At 35.5% G+C, this 16,281-nt stretch overlaps 1 protein-coding gene across 3 annotated transcripts in view; it reads right to left on the bottom strand.

The window, feature by feature from the left end:
* Pdp1 (PAR-domain protein 1) overlaps positions 1-15,045 on the bottom strand; it is a 188,981-nt gene extending 173,936 nt beyond the window's left edge. For all 3 annotated transcript variants that reach the window (XM_068776837.1, XM_068776879.1, XM_068776872.1), the window contains exon 1: positions 14,855-15,045. In XM_068776837.1, the coding sequence (XP_068632938.1) occupies positions 14,855-14,954 (100 nt within the window). In that variant the 5' untranslated portion in view covers positions 14,955-15,045. The remainder of the gene's footprint in view (positions 1-14,854) is intronic.
* Positions 15,046-16,281: the final 1,236 nt, after the last annotated feature.

Raw genomic sequence — 16,281 nt, 5'->3', positions numbered from 1 at the left:
AGCTCTGGTGACTGCGAGCTTGCCAATATGGTCAGAAGTGATAGAATACGTTTCTGTACCACAGGTCATCACTGGTAATACACTTTGGCTATAATCTTTAGACTTTAGGGCAGTGCCAGGGGCGTCCTTAAATAAGAGATATTGAACGTGAGTAACACGCTTGGAATATTACACAAAACCACTTGAACTCATCGCAATCAACGTAATAGAGAGAATATAAAACAAATCTTGTTAACGTTTTTAGAAATTCGACAAACGAAACATCCAAAACTAGTGGACTATACTTATTACTATTTTATACAAAAGGGATCATTTGTGTTACACATATAATTCCTTTATCAAGTAAGTTGCAAGTTTTTGACCGAAAGTGATTTAGAGTGCAAAGTATAACAGCTTCATTACACGTAAATAAAACCTAATAACTCTTTAAAAGCGCAGTTGAATCGACATAAACGACCCCAACAGTCAACAGGATACCGTGTCATTTTAAAATTTGTTTTGTATTGTTGCTTTCATTCGGGACTGAACGTAAAAGTACCCATTTCCTGTGTGAAAAAATGTGTTTCTTATGATTGAAAGAACTTATATTTATTTCCTTTTGTATCGCTGCAATGACCGGTAAATGGTCTTAACATCGTAGTCAATTTTCAGCAACCACGACAACGGCTTTCAGTAAACAAATTACTATACCATTGATGGCATAGTTTATAATTGTGACAGTCATACCTACTATTACATTCCTAATGGAACAACTATACTACGCATATATACAAAATAATAACAAAAAAGGAAAACTACAGATAAAAAAGCTGCAATAAAGTAGGAAATAGCGAAAAAAATACTAGTAATTATTCAAAATATTTAAGCAGATATAATCGACGTGCGTCATGTCGTAAGAAAAGGTAACATAATTTATCTAATCATAACACCCCCTTACACATATTTATAAATTGGTAGAGCTAGCTGGTCAACAAAATAATCGACTTAAAGGAAGTACGTCGCAAGCTTCAATCGCAAACATTAAAAGTTTCATGAGTTCAATGAAAAGAAATACAACGGACTTAGTTCTAAAGTGAGTTGTAATACCACAAAGTTAACACGTTGCTTGCCTTGTAATAAAATAAAATATTATCCATTTTAAACGCGATCGGATATTATTTGTTACCAGCAATAAAACAAACAGTTAAGATAATATTTATCCTATCAGCAAAAATATATGTTATAAAAATTATTCGGTATCTCCTTGATCAAGAATTCAGAAGCACTCATCAAACTACTCCGGATCTCATAAGTAAATTTTCACTTTGGGCACAGCGGTTCCTTTTTTATTTTTCCGTCCCTTGGTATAAAGCAATCTAAGATAAGTACCAAACATTCTATTTATCAGTTTTCTCTATGTACAACTTCAAGGTAATAAAATAAATAAAAGTAGTAATGTCACTCGAAATTTTTACGGGTTTACGTTTGAGACCGATCTTTGCCATAATGTTGAATTACATGCACTTCCACGCCTAAATAAAATTTAACGAAACGACTTGCAAATGGTACGACCTGTACATAACTATTTTTAAATAGAAAATCCTACGACCACGGACTTTACGTCAGTCACCTTTAGCTCGGTAACATCACGACCCACGGGAACCCTTAAATTGTAACATAGTAAAACTGAGAAATACAGCTTGCCAGTTGAGCAGACATTGCATGTTACACCTACACTTCTAGCAATAAAATACGTATAAATTTTCCTTTTGCATTTATTTTCTGCACTACACAACAATTTTCCTATTTTGATCATTAAAAATAAAAAGAAATTATTAAATTTTAGTATCTTTCGGATACGACTGTATATTATTCAAGACAGCACAGCCCAAATTACCCGCACACTCAACCTTGTTGACATTATTCAAAAAGATGTTGTATCTATTTTGAGACTGCCCGGCAACGTTTTTATAACCATTGCAACCGTAGACTAGTCTGCCAATTTTATAACGTTCAGTTATTGATCCATAAATGTTTTATAAGACTTTAATCGTTATAGATCTATTTAAATGAAAATGGTCATTAAAACAACTCCATATTTATATTATTACGCAGTCTTTATTATAATATTAACACAGTGAAACCGGTTCTGAATGGACGTAGCAGAAACTAATCATATGCAAATAATATACAAGGAAATATTTACACATTACTATGATACATTTGTAATCAAAGAATATATGTCATAATTATCTAATAGAGAATCAGCGATGTTTTCGACAATACGAACTAAATGCCTCCTCAATAAATATAGTTGACAGGATAATTTCCCCAGTGACCTTAGGATTGTATTTCTACACGGTTTATTTAGAGCCCGCGCCGCGAGCCGCGATGTGCAGTGGCCGATGTGTCTCAAATAGAATTGAAATAAAAAAAACAAAAGCACACGCGCCGACCGCGTGTGTGACCCAAATGTGATCGAATGCCGGCAGAACACATTATGGGCACTCGCATTACGTTGTTTTGTATGCAATAATCCGCGGCTTCAATTGACCTTGCGCTTGAGCAGGTGTAGCGCCTGTTTTAGGCGTAGTAACGTAATTTCAGCGGAATTTTGTTTTAAGTTTTCATAACGTTTCATTCTCATTCAACGAAGCCATGTTTCCTTTTTAAATGTTTAGTAAAGTGTATGAATTAATTTGCTATTTCCATAATCCACATGTACTTCAAAAAAAAATTGTTTTAGATTTGTAACCTAAAATAATCCTTTTATCAAATACTTTAAAATATACTACCTCTTCGTATAATTAAAAACACTTGCTAGTCTTTCATATAATGCTATTTTTTATTTACAATATACATTTTAGTTTTATGAATAGCATTTGTTAGCTCAACTCACGTCAATTCAAATACAATGCAAACTAAAATATTTTCCACGAACTGTGATTCGTATACATTGTCACATGATGGAATTTATTCTGTTCAATCTGAAACAAGCTCTAGTGTAGTGAATGGCGGCTGGTTGATTTTATTATCACATGGTATCGGCATAGCCGAAACCGGCTAGGTTGACATGATAGGATAGTGATAATCCAGCGCAACTATATTGCATACATTATCTATGATATGTCGGCGGCTTGAATAAAGTTTTAGTGTCCCCAATATCATTTTCATATCATTATTAGAATACCATTTACAGATTTGATTATATCACACCATTTAGTAATGTTTTAAAAAATAAATAATTTGATAAATAAATACAAATAAAATTTGTTAGAACTATGAGCGGGATTTCTCTACGAGATCGTATGAGGAAATATATCATGAAGAGATCTGTAAACGCACTAAAGTATCCCACAGAGTCCAACGAATTTTGTAGTTGAAATGGCAATAAGTAGAGCACGCGGAAAACATGGCAGCTGGAATAAGGTTCTATCTATATGACCTGGTGCATATCGGCCAGCCTACAGTAAATTTATGGGGTAGTCTATCTCCTGCAATGAACCTCCTACAGCTAAAATGATAATGGCCTCTGTCAGTATAATAATTAAAAGGGAAGTAAAGCGGTTAAGCTAAATAACACAACAGCAAATTGCCTATATTAGATCAAAATGTTAAATACGTTGATAGTTTGAATTAAGTTTAATGACCAAGGTTATTCAAAATTTATACGTTACTTGATATTCAAATAAACTTGTGCACAATAAACACAATATTGTGTCGACGTATGAGAATATTTTTATAGAAAAATTAATTAATCCAGCTGAAGCTGTGTGAATGATTTTCGTTGCGGATGTTTCGGTACTTTACACGTTATGCAATTTATCCTTGACGAATGATCTCGCTGTACAATGATAATTATTAACATGTTTAGCTACTCCAATGCATTACGAACGCGTCCTTTTAAAGTTCTCATTTTATCTGTAAAACGAACAATACGATACGCAAGTTTTTTTTAGTTTAAAAACGCCTTGTAGGGGAGTTAATCTGATTCTACTTGCTAACAAATCGGTCTCTTCTGTCATTTTTCTAGTGACTTATACAAGTGTTCACTGGACCGATCCTATTTTGTTTATGTAAATAAATAAATACGTTTATAGGCGAAAATGTAAATAATCTTGTGAAGTTTGCAATCCGAGCTTCCGTTAGAATTCTGTTCCTATAATTTTACAATATCCTCGGGAACTATTTCTTCAATGGTTGTTAGTATTCGCAATGTTTGACACTCATATAAAGTGTGCCTGTCGGGAATATGCAGCATCCAACAATTATATGTCGTAGTTTCTAAATACTACAAAGCCACCACAATTTCTTTTTTATTAAAATAAAGTACCTTTTGTCCTTTCACTTTCATCTTTCAACTGCGTCTACTCAAACAGAAAAACGACAAATTAAATGGGCAAGGAAAAGCTTTAGCAAGGGACCGTAAGAGAAATAAAGGAATATAAACTTAATCAATATATTTCAGTTAATGCATCAGAGCACAGACGACCTTGTTAAGGTTATCGGAAAATCCGTTCTAGAATAAATCTTTGGGTGAGGCCTATGTCCAGCAGTGGACATGGCTAAAACGATGATGATGCGTCCAGTGCTCGAATGTAATTACCAGTTAGTAAATTAATTATGGACAACTGAAATCTGTAGCCATGGTCCCGGAAAAGGGCTCGATGCGGGCTGCGCATAACTGGTTATTGAAGTGGGCGTCTATCGGATTATATGAAGGTGATAATGATGAATACGGTGAATGCGAGTAAGTTTTACATTTGGCAATCATGTCGAAGGAAATCGACCACTTAACACATTTCTACCTCCAAAGTTTCAAGTCTCTTATACTTGAAATTTTGGAGGTAACAAGAGAGTATTTAAACTAGAAACTAAAATATTAACAGCGTTTAAATTTATTAACGTGTAATTTATTGAAAGAAAATCAGTTCAACTGTAAGTAATTCGAACATCAACGTTCATCTGTGTAGAAAGGGTCGTTAATAGAAAATATCGATTACCATTATTTCCAGTAAAAGGTCAAACTTACTTACATTTATAGACGAGACCTCTATTGTCTAACTATCAAAGGGTGCAAACAAGACGCAAGGCTAAGCTCTATACATTGTAAAATAACACATTTATTTTTTTAACGTTATGTACTAGATCTGACACTAATTGATGTGGCGCCATACATTCAATAGAGACTGTTAGATTATAAAAGGTTCAAAGACAAGTATTTTATATTAACACAGATGTTATATGTTAATAAAATATTATAAGAAAATTTCAAAGAGTAAAATTCATCGAATATTTTACGAGTATATGTAATAACATGGATTATCAGCGTGCCGTTAATTCAAAGCACACGCTTTATGTAGGACGAAGTTATAAAATGAATGGAGTCGACATCGAATGTCATTGGTCGATTCTACGTTCATTTTAAATTCAAATTGCTTGGTTTGTTACTTTTTGCGTAACCTTATGAGAACGTGCGAGTAATAACAATAAGTAATACCGTAAATGATTAACACTCCGATTTTTCATGTTACGTCATGCGCTAGAGTATTACTAAAGAGAAATATGTTGCTCATATACTTTTTTTTTTCAATAATATCTCGCAGAATTATTAATAAGATATTATATTTCTTCAAATTCATGACAAGATTAAATTCTTAATGATTTTTTTTTATATTTTTGCTACCTGATTTTCACTTCTGCCCAAGAAGCATTTGAAAATTCCACGGATTCCAGGCAGCAGAGTACAGATGACGCTTTAATTAAGACAACTTTTAAGATAGCGAAAGCTTGAGACTTACCGGGGCTGTGTTGGACCTCAGCACAGGCTGCTTCATTCTACGGATACATACATTTCCCAGACACTCCCAAGTCGTGAACAAATACTGTCTATCTATTGACATTTACACCTTATCATTATATAATTATGTGTACCCAAAGAGAGATCACACTTAAATTACCACTTAAATTCTATAGTTCTAAAATAAAATTATCCAATTCTATTTTTGAACAATATAATAAAATGTCAACAAAGAAAGTATCAAGAAAAAGTTCATGCGATACAAGGCATATATTATACAAGACTTAGTTTTGACGTACTTGTACATCTATGTAGTAGACGCAAACTAAAAGAACCGTTTGCCATCTGTCGACAGTGGACTGGACTTATTATTCTTCAAGCTTAACAAAACATTTGTTTTATCGTATGGTCATAAAATTGGACAAAGTTTTTAATACGCATATAACTTTTACAAAAGATATAAAGCTTCCGTAAGTAGTACGTATAAAATTGAAGCTGTAAAGATTTTTCTTTTTATTATGAAATACTGACACAGTAACTGAAATGTGTGTGTGTCTATATACAAAAGCTAATTTGCGATCAAAAGATAGAAACCGGTAATTCATGGGTCTTAAATTAAATAGTGGCTTTAATTAAGGATGTTCGGTCGCGAAATTTTTGTGATATTTATATTGTGCATTGTTCGTATATATATATACACACACATACATATATTTATGTGTGTCTGTGTGTGTGTATAAACATATGTAAATATATATATATATATATATGTATATATATATATAAATTACAAATATCAGATGTGTATCTTCTTGTTTACGTCGTCTCCCACAGTACCACGGATCGTGACTTTGTGAGTTTATCGCGCACTATATATTATGACATCTGTGCCGGTTTCGATCGTACGTATTGCTTTGGCTACTATGGTATCGAGCATAGTATATAAGTCAGAAAAAACTTCAATTGTCCTCTTATACACGTAATAAATTATCATAAACACGTATACAGTTTGCTATTTTTTGAAACTATACCCAAAACATAAACAGATGTTCCGAAATTTCAACGTTATATTTTAACATCGTCGGGCAATATTCCCAAATTACGCATTGCCTATAGGTGTTCCCAAATATGCTAATTGGCTTAAACTTGTTCGCGCGTTAAAATTATCAACATATCAACATTCCGGATACTGCGTACATGGTAGACAAAATTTAATTTGAAATTATCCGTAAATATAATTGCGCTGAGAATATTATTAATCATTAAATCTAAAAAAAATGTTTTCTATTGATACCTTATAATCGATGATGATTTTAACATTAGTGTAGTAAAAAATATTTGGACACGTGTCTGTGTCCATATTTTCAAAATATATAATACTGTTGGATTGTTCCTGTTGTTCCTGTAACCTAAATGACATTCGCATTCCGCGGGAACGTGGGGACAGGGCGCTTTACCTCTTTTAAGCAAGACACGAAGGCTCCCTAAGAAGCCTCGGCTCGGACCGCTACATCCTACAATTTCACCGGATTGGGTGGCCACCGAATTCTTAGATCGCTTCAGTGGGCGCTCCATGGAGTGATCCTATCCAATATTGATGATATCCCTTAAGCATTCAGTCTCAAAGGCGCCCGAGGAAGCCCAACCTCGACTTGTTCGGAAGCTGACTTGACTTACGTTACTACTACGTCGGAAAGCGACTGGGAGGAAAAATAGCGGAAGAAACTCTAATAATGCTTGTATATAGAATGATTAGGAGTTGGCGTTCCCTGTGACACTCAACTCCAACGACAACGGCTGGTTTACGAACGGTTTGCTGTGAAATGTTTTTTATGATGTCTTAATGTCGCACATGTTTCGGTCTCAGGACGGCACGGCGTCTGAATGTTTTAGGTGTGATTATTTTGTAGGTGGCTGCATCTACAATCAGCAAGTTTGTATGTTGAGCCGCACTGTCAAAGTAATGAAACGATGCCCGTTTTAAAAACTGAGCAATCGTTTTAAATACTCCACCTGTTTGTATTGATCAAACTTAGTCCATGTTTATAGCGATTCTTAAAACTATGAAAACAATATTCAGCCAATAAAACCTTCAGCCAATCACAAGGCGTGAAGTATTGTAGTGTGGGATTCCCCTGTTCGATACGCCGCTGACCATTACGTAATGTAACTCCAACAATACAAAAACAGGAGATATGACACTTCGTTCTTTTAATAAACAAAATCTTTTGCATACATCGCTTCAAATCAATTGGTGACCATGTTTATCGTGAGAAATAATATTAAAAACACTTTAATATAAAAATTACAGCAAATTATGTATCATCATCACTAAGTCAGCAGACATAAGCGCCCAAAAACGACCACGGTAATCAGTTTCGCGCTATTCGCATCAAGTGTAAACGATTCTAATTAGTAAAATTTTTATAGAGAATAAAATAAATTCTTACTGTTATTATTCAACAATTATTATTAAATAGTTCCGAGAACAAACAGTTTTGAATATTAAGGCCAAAGACCATGTTTTTATCAAACAAAAAGTCTTAAATAATTTAAAGACAATTGTCTTTAATATTCAAAAGAAAGTAAACCTTTTCCTTTGTTATAAAAGAAACCAATTGCTCTCTTTTCTCAACTCTGACGTCTATTCTTTATTTTTATTAAACACGGGCAAATTTTCTGTTTCAATCATACCAAAGCTCCAGCTGTTGTTGAAACTATGCAGATTTATGCTAGAGTTTCAACAAGTACGCGTATTTTTGAATACCTTTCTTTAGTGCTGTACGTATACATTCGTATTATCCAATGATTGCAGAAAGTATGCGTTATTGAAATATTAAATTTTTTACACGAGCCAGACATCACAAAACTTCAACGAACTAAATCGAAAACATGTATCTGTCTGTCATACACAAAATTACTTTATCACATCGTATTGCTGATGAATAAACATTGAAAACTCACTTCTTCACAAATTTTTATCAAAAAATCCAAGGCTCATTGTAATGTACCAAAGTATACAGCTTAGTTTTATAGTGAAACAGTTTATTAATCACAAGTACCTCCAGGAGACCAAAATATAAGCTATTCCCAGTTTGCTATATTACCAAAGAATAAATTTACTGCATAAATAATTTATCAAAGTGTTGACCACGGACTGACAAACGGAGCATAGGACTTGGGCCCACATCGTGGACAGATAGAATCGTCAAGGTCATTGAAAGACTGAATGCCTCTTCCGACTGGTCTTTCCCGTAAATAATCTGGAAATCTGTGAGGGAGAGAGGCTTTGTCTAGCAGTGAACGCCTTATGGCTGCAGCGGTAATGAGTATGAAAGGCGATACTATTCTAGTACAATACAAAATGATAAATCGAAACAAAACTGTTAAATAACGTGAAATAACATTAAAAAAATAAACTGCACACTTACAAATTTTAAATAAATATTGTTACAAAAGTGGCGAAAGTTGTTATAACATAATAATCGTAAAAATCATTTACGTCAATTGTTCGCACATTATAGTTTTGAAGTTTGAGGGAGATTGCCCATCAGTCGCTTGTAAATAAACACGTACAATTCAAGTACCAAGATTCCCTAATAAAAAATTCATATTTTTTTCTAACAGTTTTTATATAATTTTTCTTTACACAAGCTGAGAATTTAGAAAAAACGGCCTCCCAATGCAGTGAAATAGTATGTCTAGTCCGGGTCGAGTCTATCTCGGGAGCCCTCAACCTTACAGGCTTAGCGCTTAGATCTTAGGCTCTGCGCCCTCTGCGCCCTGACGCGGTAAACCCGTTGAGCGTACTAATGGCACTTGAACAGCAGTACAATTTGATCGAAAAAAATACAGTTACAGTGTACTGTCGTTGATACAAAGGAGCAATTGTATTGAATTCGCAACCCTAGAGTTTGCACTCGCAAAGAGAAGTAATAAAATTTATAGAAAATCGGTCATCCATTATAAAAGGTTTTAACAATAAAGCGAAGTTAGCGCTTAAAACGTCGCATTTTAGTTACGAAATAAAAATAGTCGGGAAAAATAAAATTTTCAATCGTGTTCGACGTGAAACTCAGGTAGTACTTATATAAAGTAATACTTTAGAACCGGCACCGGGGGTAGTCTGTAATCGGATGAGGCTGGGGGCTAATAGCATCAATGGCGAACGGAACGACTCACAGTTGGTGTCGCCGTAACGAAGTTTATGAACTCGCATCGTTTTGCATCTTTATAAGTTTTCCGGAACAGGTAAACTCAATTCTTGTCGCTGAGAAAAGAATACCAAGACATTTTAATCCCTCTAGTTTTATAAACACTACATTAACTTTTATTTTTATAAAATTTTATAAAATTGAAACATTCATTTAAACACTAACACATTAATTATATTTAAACACTTCTTATACCATATATAAGGGCTACCTTAATGGCGTAAGTATTTTCTACTAGTTAACTGATGCAGAAATAAATTAATAAAGGTAGGCGAAATAAGTAAACACCAAAATTGAAAAAACAAAATCATAATGAATTGGAACAAATAAGTATGACGATAAAACACATAATACAAATATTGATGACTATTACATAATGGTATAGAAGTGTAATATAATACTTCAATCGACACAATTATAAATTAAACAATTTTTATTCAAAACAACATATCGTCCAATGTACTAGAAATGTCGAAGTTCATTTTACGTTTATTATACTCATTAAATTTTACAAAACCATGTTCTGTCATTTTGGTACTTCGTATTTATAATGTATAATGTTCCAGTAAACTTAGAGAATACACGATAGTTTTTCTGTTCTGATCTTTTCGAAACATAACTAGAATTGGTTTTCTAGTAGAGCGGGTATAAAAACGAACAAAACAACATATCGAACGTTAAGCAATCAGGGGCGATACCTGAATGGGCGCCCATGGCAGCCGCACAATGTTAAATTGGGCATCGCAGGCGAACGGATTCCGGCCAGCGCGTTGCCAGCGGCGTGCACTGATCGGTGCCAGAGCAAACGCATCCGACGCGCGACGAGGTTTTGACGAGCAGATTATCTTTGACTGAACTTTTGATAGACTTGACACAAATCATCTAGCCCGAAAATCAGTTGATAGTTGGCACGAACATCAGTTGCACAAATACTTACACGCGACATAAATTGAAAGGAACGTTTTGTAAAAAGTTGCGATTTATGATGAGACGAAGACATGTAGTGTACAATTAATACATCAGAGGGAAGATGTAAACCTAGTTTAGTTCGGCAGAGTTAAAAAAGTTTCGATTGAGATCACAGAGACTATTACATGAAACAAATTTTATACTCTACGCATACAACTTATTTCGTCAAGGTTTTAAAATTATAAAAGATAAGTCGATTTTATAGAAAACCTCTCTGGATAATGAAAACGTAGTCTATATCTTTTATTTGCGGATATGAACCGACTTCCAGACGACGAGAGCTAAATTTAATAGCCCTCCGATTAGGAATTTATTGAATGAGATTATTTTAATTTTCATTCGTGATCCGAAAGTACTTTAACAAAAACTCTGCGATCATCGACCTCTTTAATATTGTATATTGTGAAATAAAGACATTTCATTGCGAAAATTTTATTTATTGGTTTTAACAATTATTGTAACGGGATTTTAATAGCCTGCATCCGAAATGTGTAAGCATTTTTTATCACCGAGTTTTTTTTTTATCATTATTAATTTTGTTTATCATTATAAACAACATGCCACTTTGTAAGAATATTTGGGTCAGATTGTCGCAATAGAGTACCGGTATAACATTGATCCACAAGATGGAAAGATGACTTTGTTATTCGTAGGAAAAAGCTGGATGATAGCAGCTTGCAACCATATTCCTATTGGTTCTATTGGAAATCTATGGGGTAGTCTAATGTCCAGAAGTGAACTTTCTACATCTGAAATGATGAGGGTACTTATAAGGGAATGTGATAGAAAAACCAACGGCGTTAGTAACAATCTAACAGTTAACCTATAATGGAGCGTTATTTTTCTAATAGAGAAGCAGTAAAAGTTCATTCGTTTCTTTCCTGCTGTAATAAACGTATGTGGAAGTAATTGTCCGCATCACAAATTAAGTCATAAAAATAATCAGGTGTGACAACGCAATGCTACAGTCTTATCTATGCGGCGAAGACAGATCTGCGATAATTACCGCCGTAGACGCCTCACCCGTATTCTATATGTAATATCGTGTTCTGAATACATCAGACAAAGTTCATGAATCCGCTTGTTATCAGCTTCAAATGGCCGCAAACAGCGGTCCTAATTTAATAATCACTACCGTCTCTATCCCGCGCTGTGTTCTCATAATTCGTACGTCCAGTTTAAACTGCAACGAACTAAATTATTCTTTGCAAGAGAAACGCTTTGATCGAATTACTAATCCTAGTATTATGCCAAACTCACTTGAAACACTTCGAGACATAGATGTTCAAACTAGTTATTTTTAGTATTCATCATCATTATCATATCAGCCGATAGAAGCCCATTGCAAGGCGTAGCCCCCCCCCTCACCCCCGCCCCCAAGAAAAAGTGGCCGGGGCACAACGCCCATGTAACCGACGGCTGTTGAGAACGAGATTCTCGAGTCGCCACCGCGAGCTGGTAGACGTGGTGTAGGTAGGCTCCCACTTGGTGAACCGACGACATCATTAAAATATCTGGAGGTCACTAGACGCGGGCAGCGCAAAAAAGCGGTCGGTCGGCGGTGACGATCTTTTCAGTATTGATAGACAAAAATTTTTGTTAAACATTTGCATTAAAAAAAAACACGCTGATTTATTTCAAGTTTGCTCGGGGCGTCGAGTGGAAGTGATTAATTGCAGTTATAATTGAGTAGTTGCGTCAGCTGAGGGTCGCAAGACGTCGACATCCGTGCAGGGGACCCTAGATTACTTCTAGATCCATTAACGCGTTCCAAATCACGAGATGAACTATAACCGCGACCTATTTATTCAAGAGCGATCTGGAATTTGAACGCCCTGACGTTATTATTGTGTAAAGTAATTAAGTAGATAAGATACCTACTGTTAATGAAAACTACGCATCGGAATTAAACCGATTTAGAACAATTTTTTTAAAGAGACGTCGCTCGCGCAGTTCCTTATCAGTATCTAAATTTATTACTTTACAAACCGAGAGTAACTTGAAAGTGTCACGTATGGCGTCATTCGTTTTGTAGTTGAATAGATTACATTATGGCTTGCGGTTATATTATACCACGTGGTTTAAAATACTTGTTAAAACTTTTAATGAAACCTTGCTTTAAAATCCGATTACTATTCACCAGGGTATAATAAATCTCAAGATCTATAACTGTAACAATACTCAGGTTTGACAAACGCAGTTTTATTATTGCGGAAGCACGAGGGCGTCGCTGGCGAACTTACTTTTATCTTCCGGCTACACTACCCCCGAAACTCGTTTCAACTGAGACCTAAGTCCGTATTGATCTGCGTCAGTTTATAGATATAAATATTGCATGCACGCATTCTGACAAAGTAGCTCCAATAGAGAAAGCCCAGACAAATTTAATATCAAAGAATATAATACCATTAAAATATTTTCAAAGACATTTTAAGGCATAAAGCACGTCGCAGCAATGATGATTCGCTAGAAAAATTAAAACAAAAAATCAATGTCCCCGCCGAATAAAATTAAGGTAGAGCGATGAAGAACAAAATTAAACCTTCGATGATCCTCAAACGATTGAAGTCTCAAAAACTTCAATCCTAATTACGTACGATCCAGAAATTTGGGGCGTGCCAGTAACATTTTGTCTTAATCCTGTTATTTGCTATATAATAGTATTTTATGTGAAAACTGTAACTCGAGAATGGATGTGGGTTTTCGATCAAAGAATACGACCAGGTAGAGTCTCTGAATTGTCGAACAATTAAAATTTTTGCCGCAGAAAAACTACTAGTTTTGACGATATATAAATAATTGAAAATTAATAAAATGTCCTAAATTGGCGATTATAATAAAAAAGTGTATATTACTACCCTTGTAACGATTACTTGTTCGTAGCCAAAGACTTACAGTAGCCATTTTAATTACCACGATCAAATCCATAGAGATAATACCAAAAAATAAAAAAGCTACTCTCTTTTTTTGGTATTAATTCATTTCAATAATTATATGCAAGTTGTATATTTTATATCCTTATATTTGTAAAATAGCTAGTAGAGTAACCAAAGCAGTAAAGAATCTAATAAAGAAACTGCTTTGGATATTTAGTGAAGATAAAACGCACATGATTGTTGGGAAAGGTTGAAGATGGCAGGAACAGTAGAACATGATGACTACGATATGCCCAAACTCAAACTCGTGATCGCTCTATTTCCTGAGCAGTAGTGGAAACAGCAGTGCTATGGTTGGTTCCGGCTCTATCATCGTCAAAATGACAAACGCATGGTCAAAAAACTTTTTCTCTCATCTTTAAAAAATAGTAAATATCCTCAATTTCATTCAAAAGATTAAGCGAATAAAGACTTTTAAAAGCATTGACTTTTAAAATGACGTCGATATGATTAAAAAAATTCACTTCCGATGACAATTAAAATTTATACTTTATACAGAGATCTCGTTACTTTTATTTCAAAAGTGTAAAAACGGTAATATAGTGTGACAATTGTGTAACATTGAGTGTTAGCCATTATTTCGCTTCCTTACTACGCTTAGTACAGTGTCATGTGGTTAGAACAAGTTGCCCAAAAACGTTTATATAAAAAGCCTTGAACCTTTTTTGAGCAATTTGTTGTCAGTTTCATTCATCTGCATTGTGTAGATATATAAAAGTGTATAGAATTAGGAAAGGGGCTGGCGACGGGTCGATCGAACCCGCGTCTTTAATGCGGCAAATCACGTCGCGGAGCCGCTGACCCAGTGGCCCTGTGGCGCTGTGGCAGCGTGGAGGCGCAGCGAGTACGCCAGCGGGCGCCGGGCACGGGCACAGTCGAACACGTGACGCCCCGGCACTTCACACCATCTGCCCGTCACACTCGACCCTCGGACCAGCTACAAGCACAGCACTCACCGTTTCCGTTTATGAGGGGGTAGTCGTCGTCGTGTCGGCCGATGTAAGTCTTCAGCGGCGTGTCCGTGAGGGAAGGCGACGACCTGTCCCTGTCGCTCATACTAATCACTTTTAACACTGCCTGCGGATACGGTACGACAACACGGAACGGGAGTGATGCCGGCCCCGCACACGCTCCACGAACGACCTCCGGCCCGCGGCTCGCGCGGCGAATAAATAATTAAATGCAGCGACACTCGCTGCTGGGCGCCGCTCTCCTCTCGCCCCCCGGAATCAATCCGCAGAGGTACTAGCAACGCCCTCCGACGGCAAATCCGCCAACTGCTCTACCGTCGACAGATGGCGCTGAATATGTTCTTAATAAAATTTATTCTGGACCATGGTTCATACTGACTTCCAAATTGATGGTCGAAAAGGAAATCAAAATGTTTTACACTCAAAATGACGTATCGACGTCCGCGACGGCAGAGTCCAACCTAAGTCGCTGGTGACATCGTTTTACAATCTAACCTAACTCGTACACACAAAAGTACTGTTCAACAATTTCAAGTTCACAACGAAAAGTAACCATGAACTGCAAGAAAAAATAATTCTATAGTAATTTAGTTGATTCGTCAGATAACTAAGTGACTATAATATCTTTGTAATTGGTTTATTAAAACTAAAAAAACAATACATATCGAAAATTCTAATCTCGTGGATTGATTGTGCTCGACGAATTCGTTCCATTCCTTCCTTAACCCGGCGTCGACAACGTTGGGTGGGAACGTGGGAACCAGCAGCTGGGATACTGGAGTGCTGGTCATAAGCCCGGGATCATCTTGGCTGGCCGTGGCGAAAATAGGAACCTCCTTGCGTTGTCTGTGTGCGCCTAGCACCGCACGAAGCTCGCGCTCCGCCACGAGCGCTGACTTGATTGGCGTAACTGAAGACTCATCGTCTAAAAACATGAACAGAATATTGTTCCTTGAAATTATACGTAAGTAATAAATTAAACGTTTTAATTATTAAAACGCCCCTTCGGACCTCGTACTACCATAAGTAACTGGGCTTTCTAAATCCAATTATAAAAGAGATAAAGTACTCCATTATGATAATCTCAAATTTTATTTGTAATAAACAAAGAGCACTAAAACGGTTAAGTTTTTCATTTTCATTTGTTAGTAGTATTATGATTATAATTACATTGGATTGCTTCATTGTACACGTTATTTTTGTTTCATTGAATACAAGCATACTCTTTTTCTAATGTTCGAGGGGTACATTACGTGAAAACCGGTTTTTTACTTTAAAGTAAAATGAACATGTCGTTTCAGTATTTATACATTTATAGTTCTCTTACTTTAAAGAAAGTTTCATGTGTTTTGACAAAAAAAAATTAAAAAATTAATCATATTCGTGAAACCCTTCTTTTTAGAGCTTAGTAA

This window comes from Battus philenor, unplaced genomic scaffold (assembly GCF_028537555.1).
Source record: "Battus philenor isolate CCGP_79_NKW_IND1 unplaced genomic scaffold, ilBatPhil1.0.hap1 SCAF_1, whole genome shotgun sequence".
In the NCBI taxonomy this organism is placed as follows: domain Eukaryota; kingdom Metazoa; phylum Arthropoda; class Insecta; order Lepidoptera; family Papilionidae; genus Battus; species Battus philenor.
Note: the sequence above shows the minus strand (reverse complement) of the source record. Positions and strands in the feature narration are given on the sequence as shown.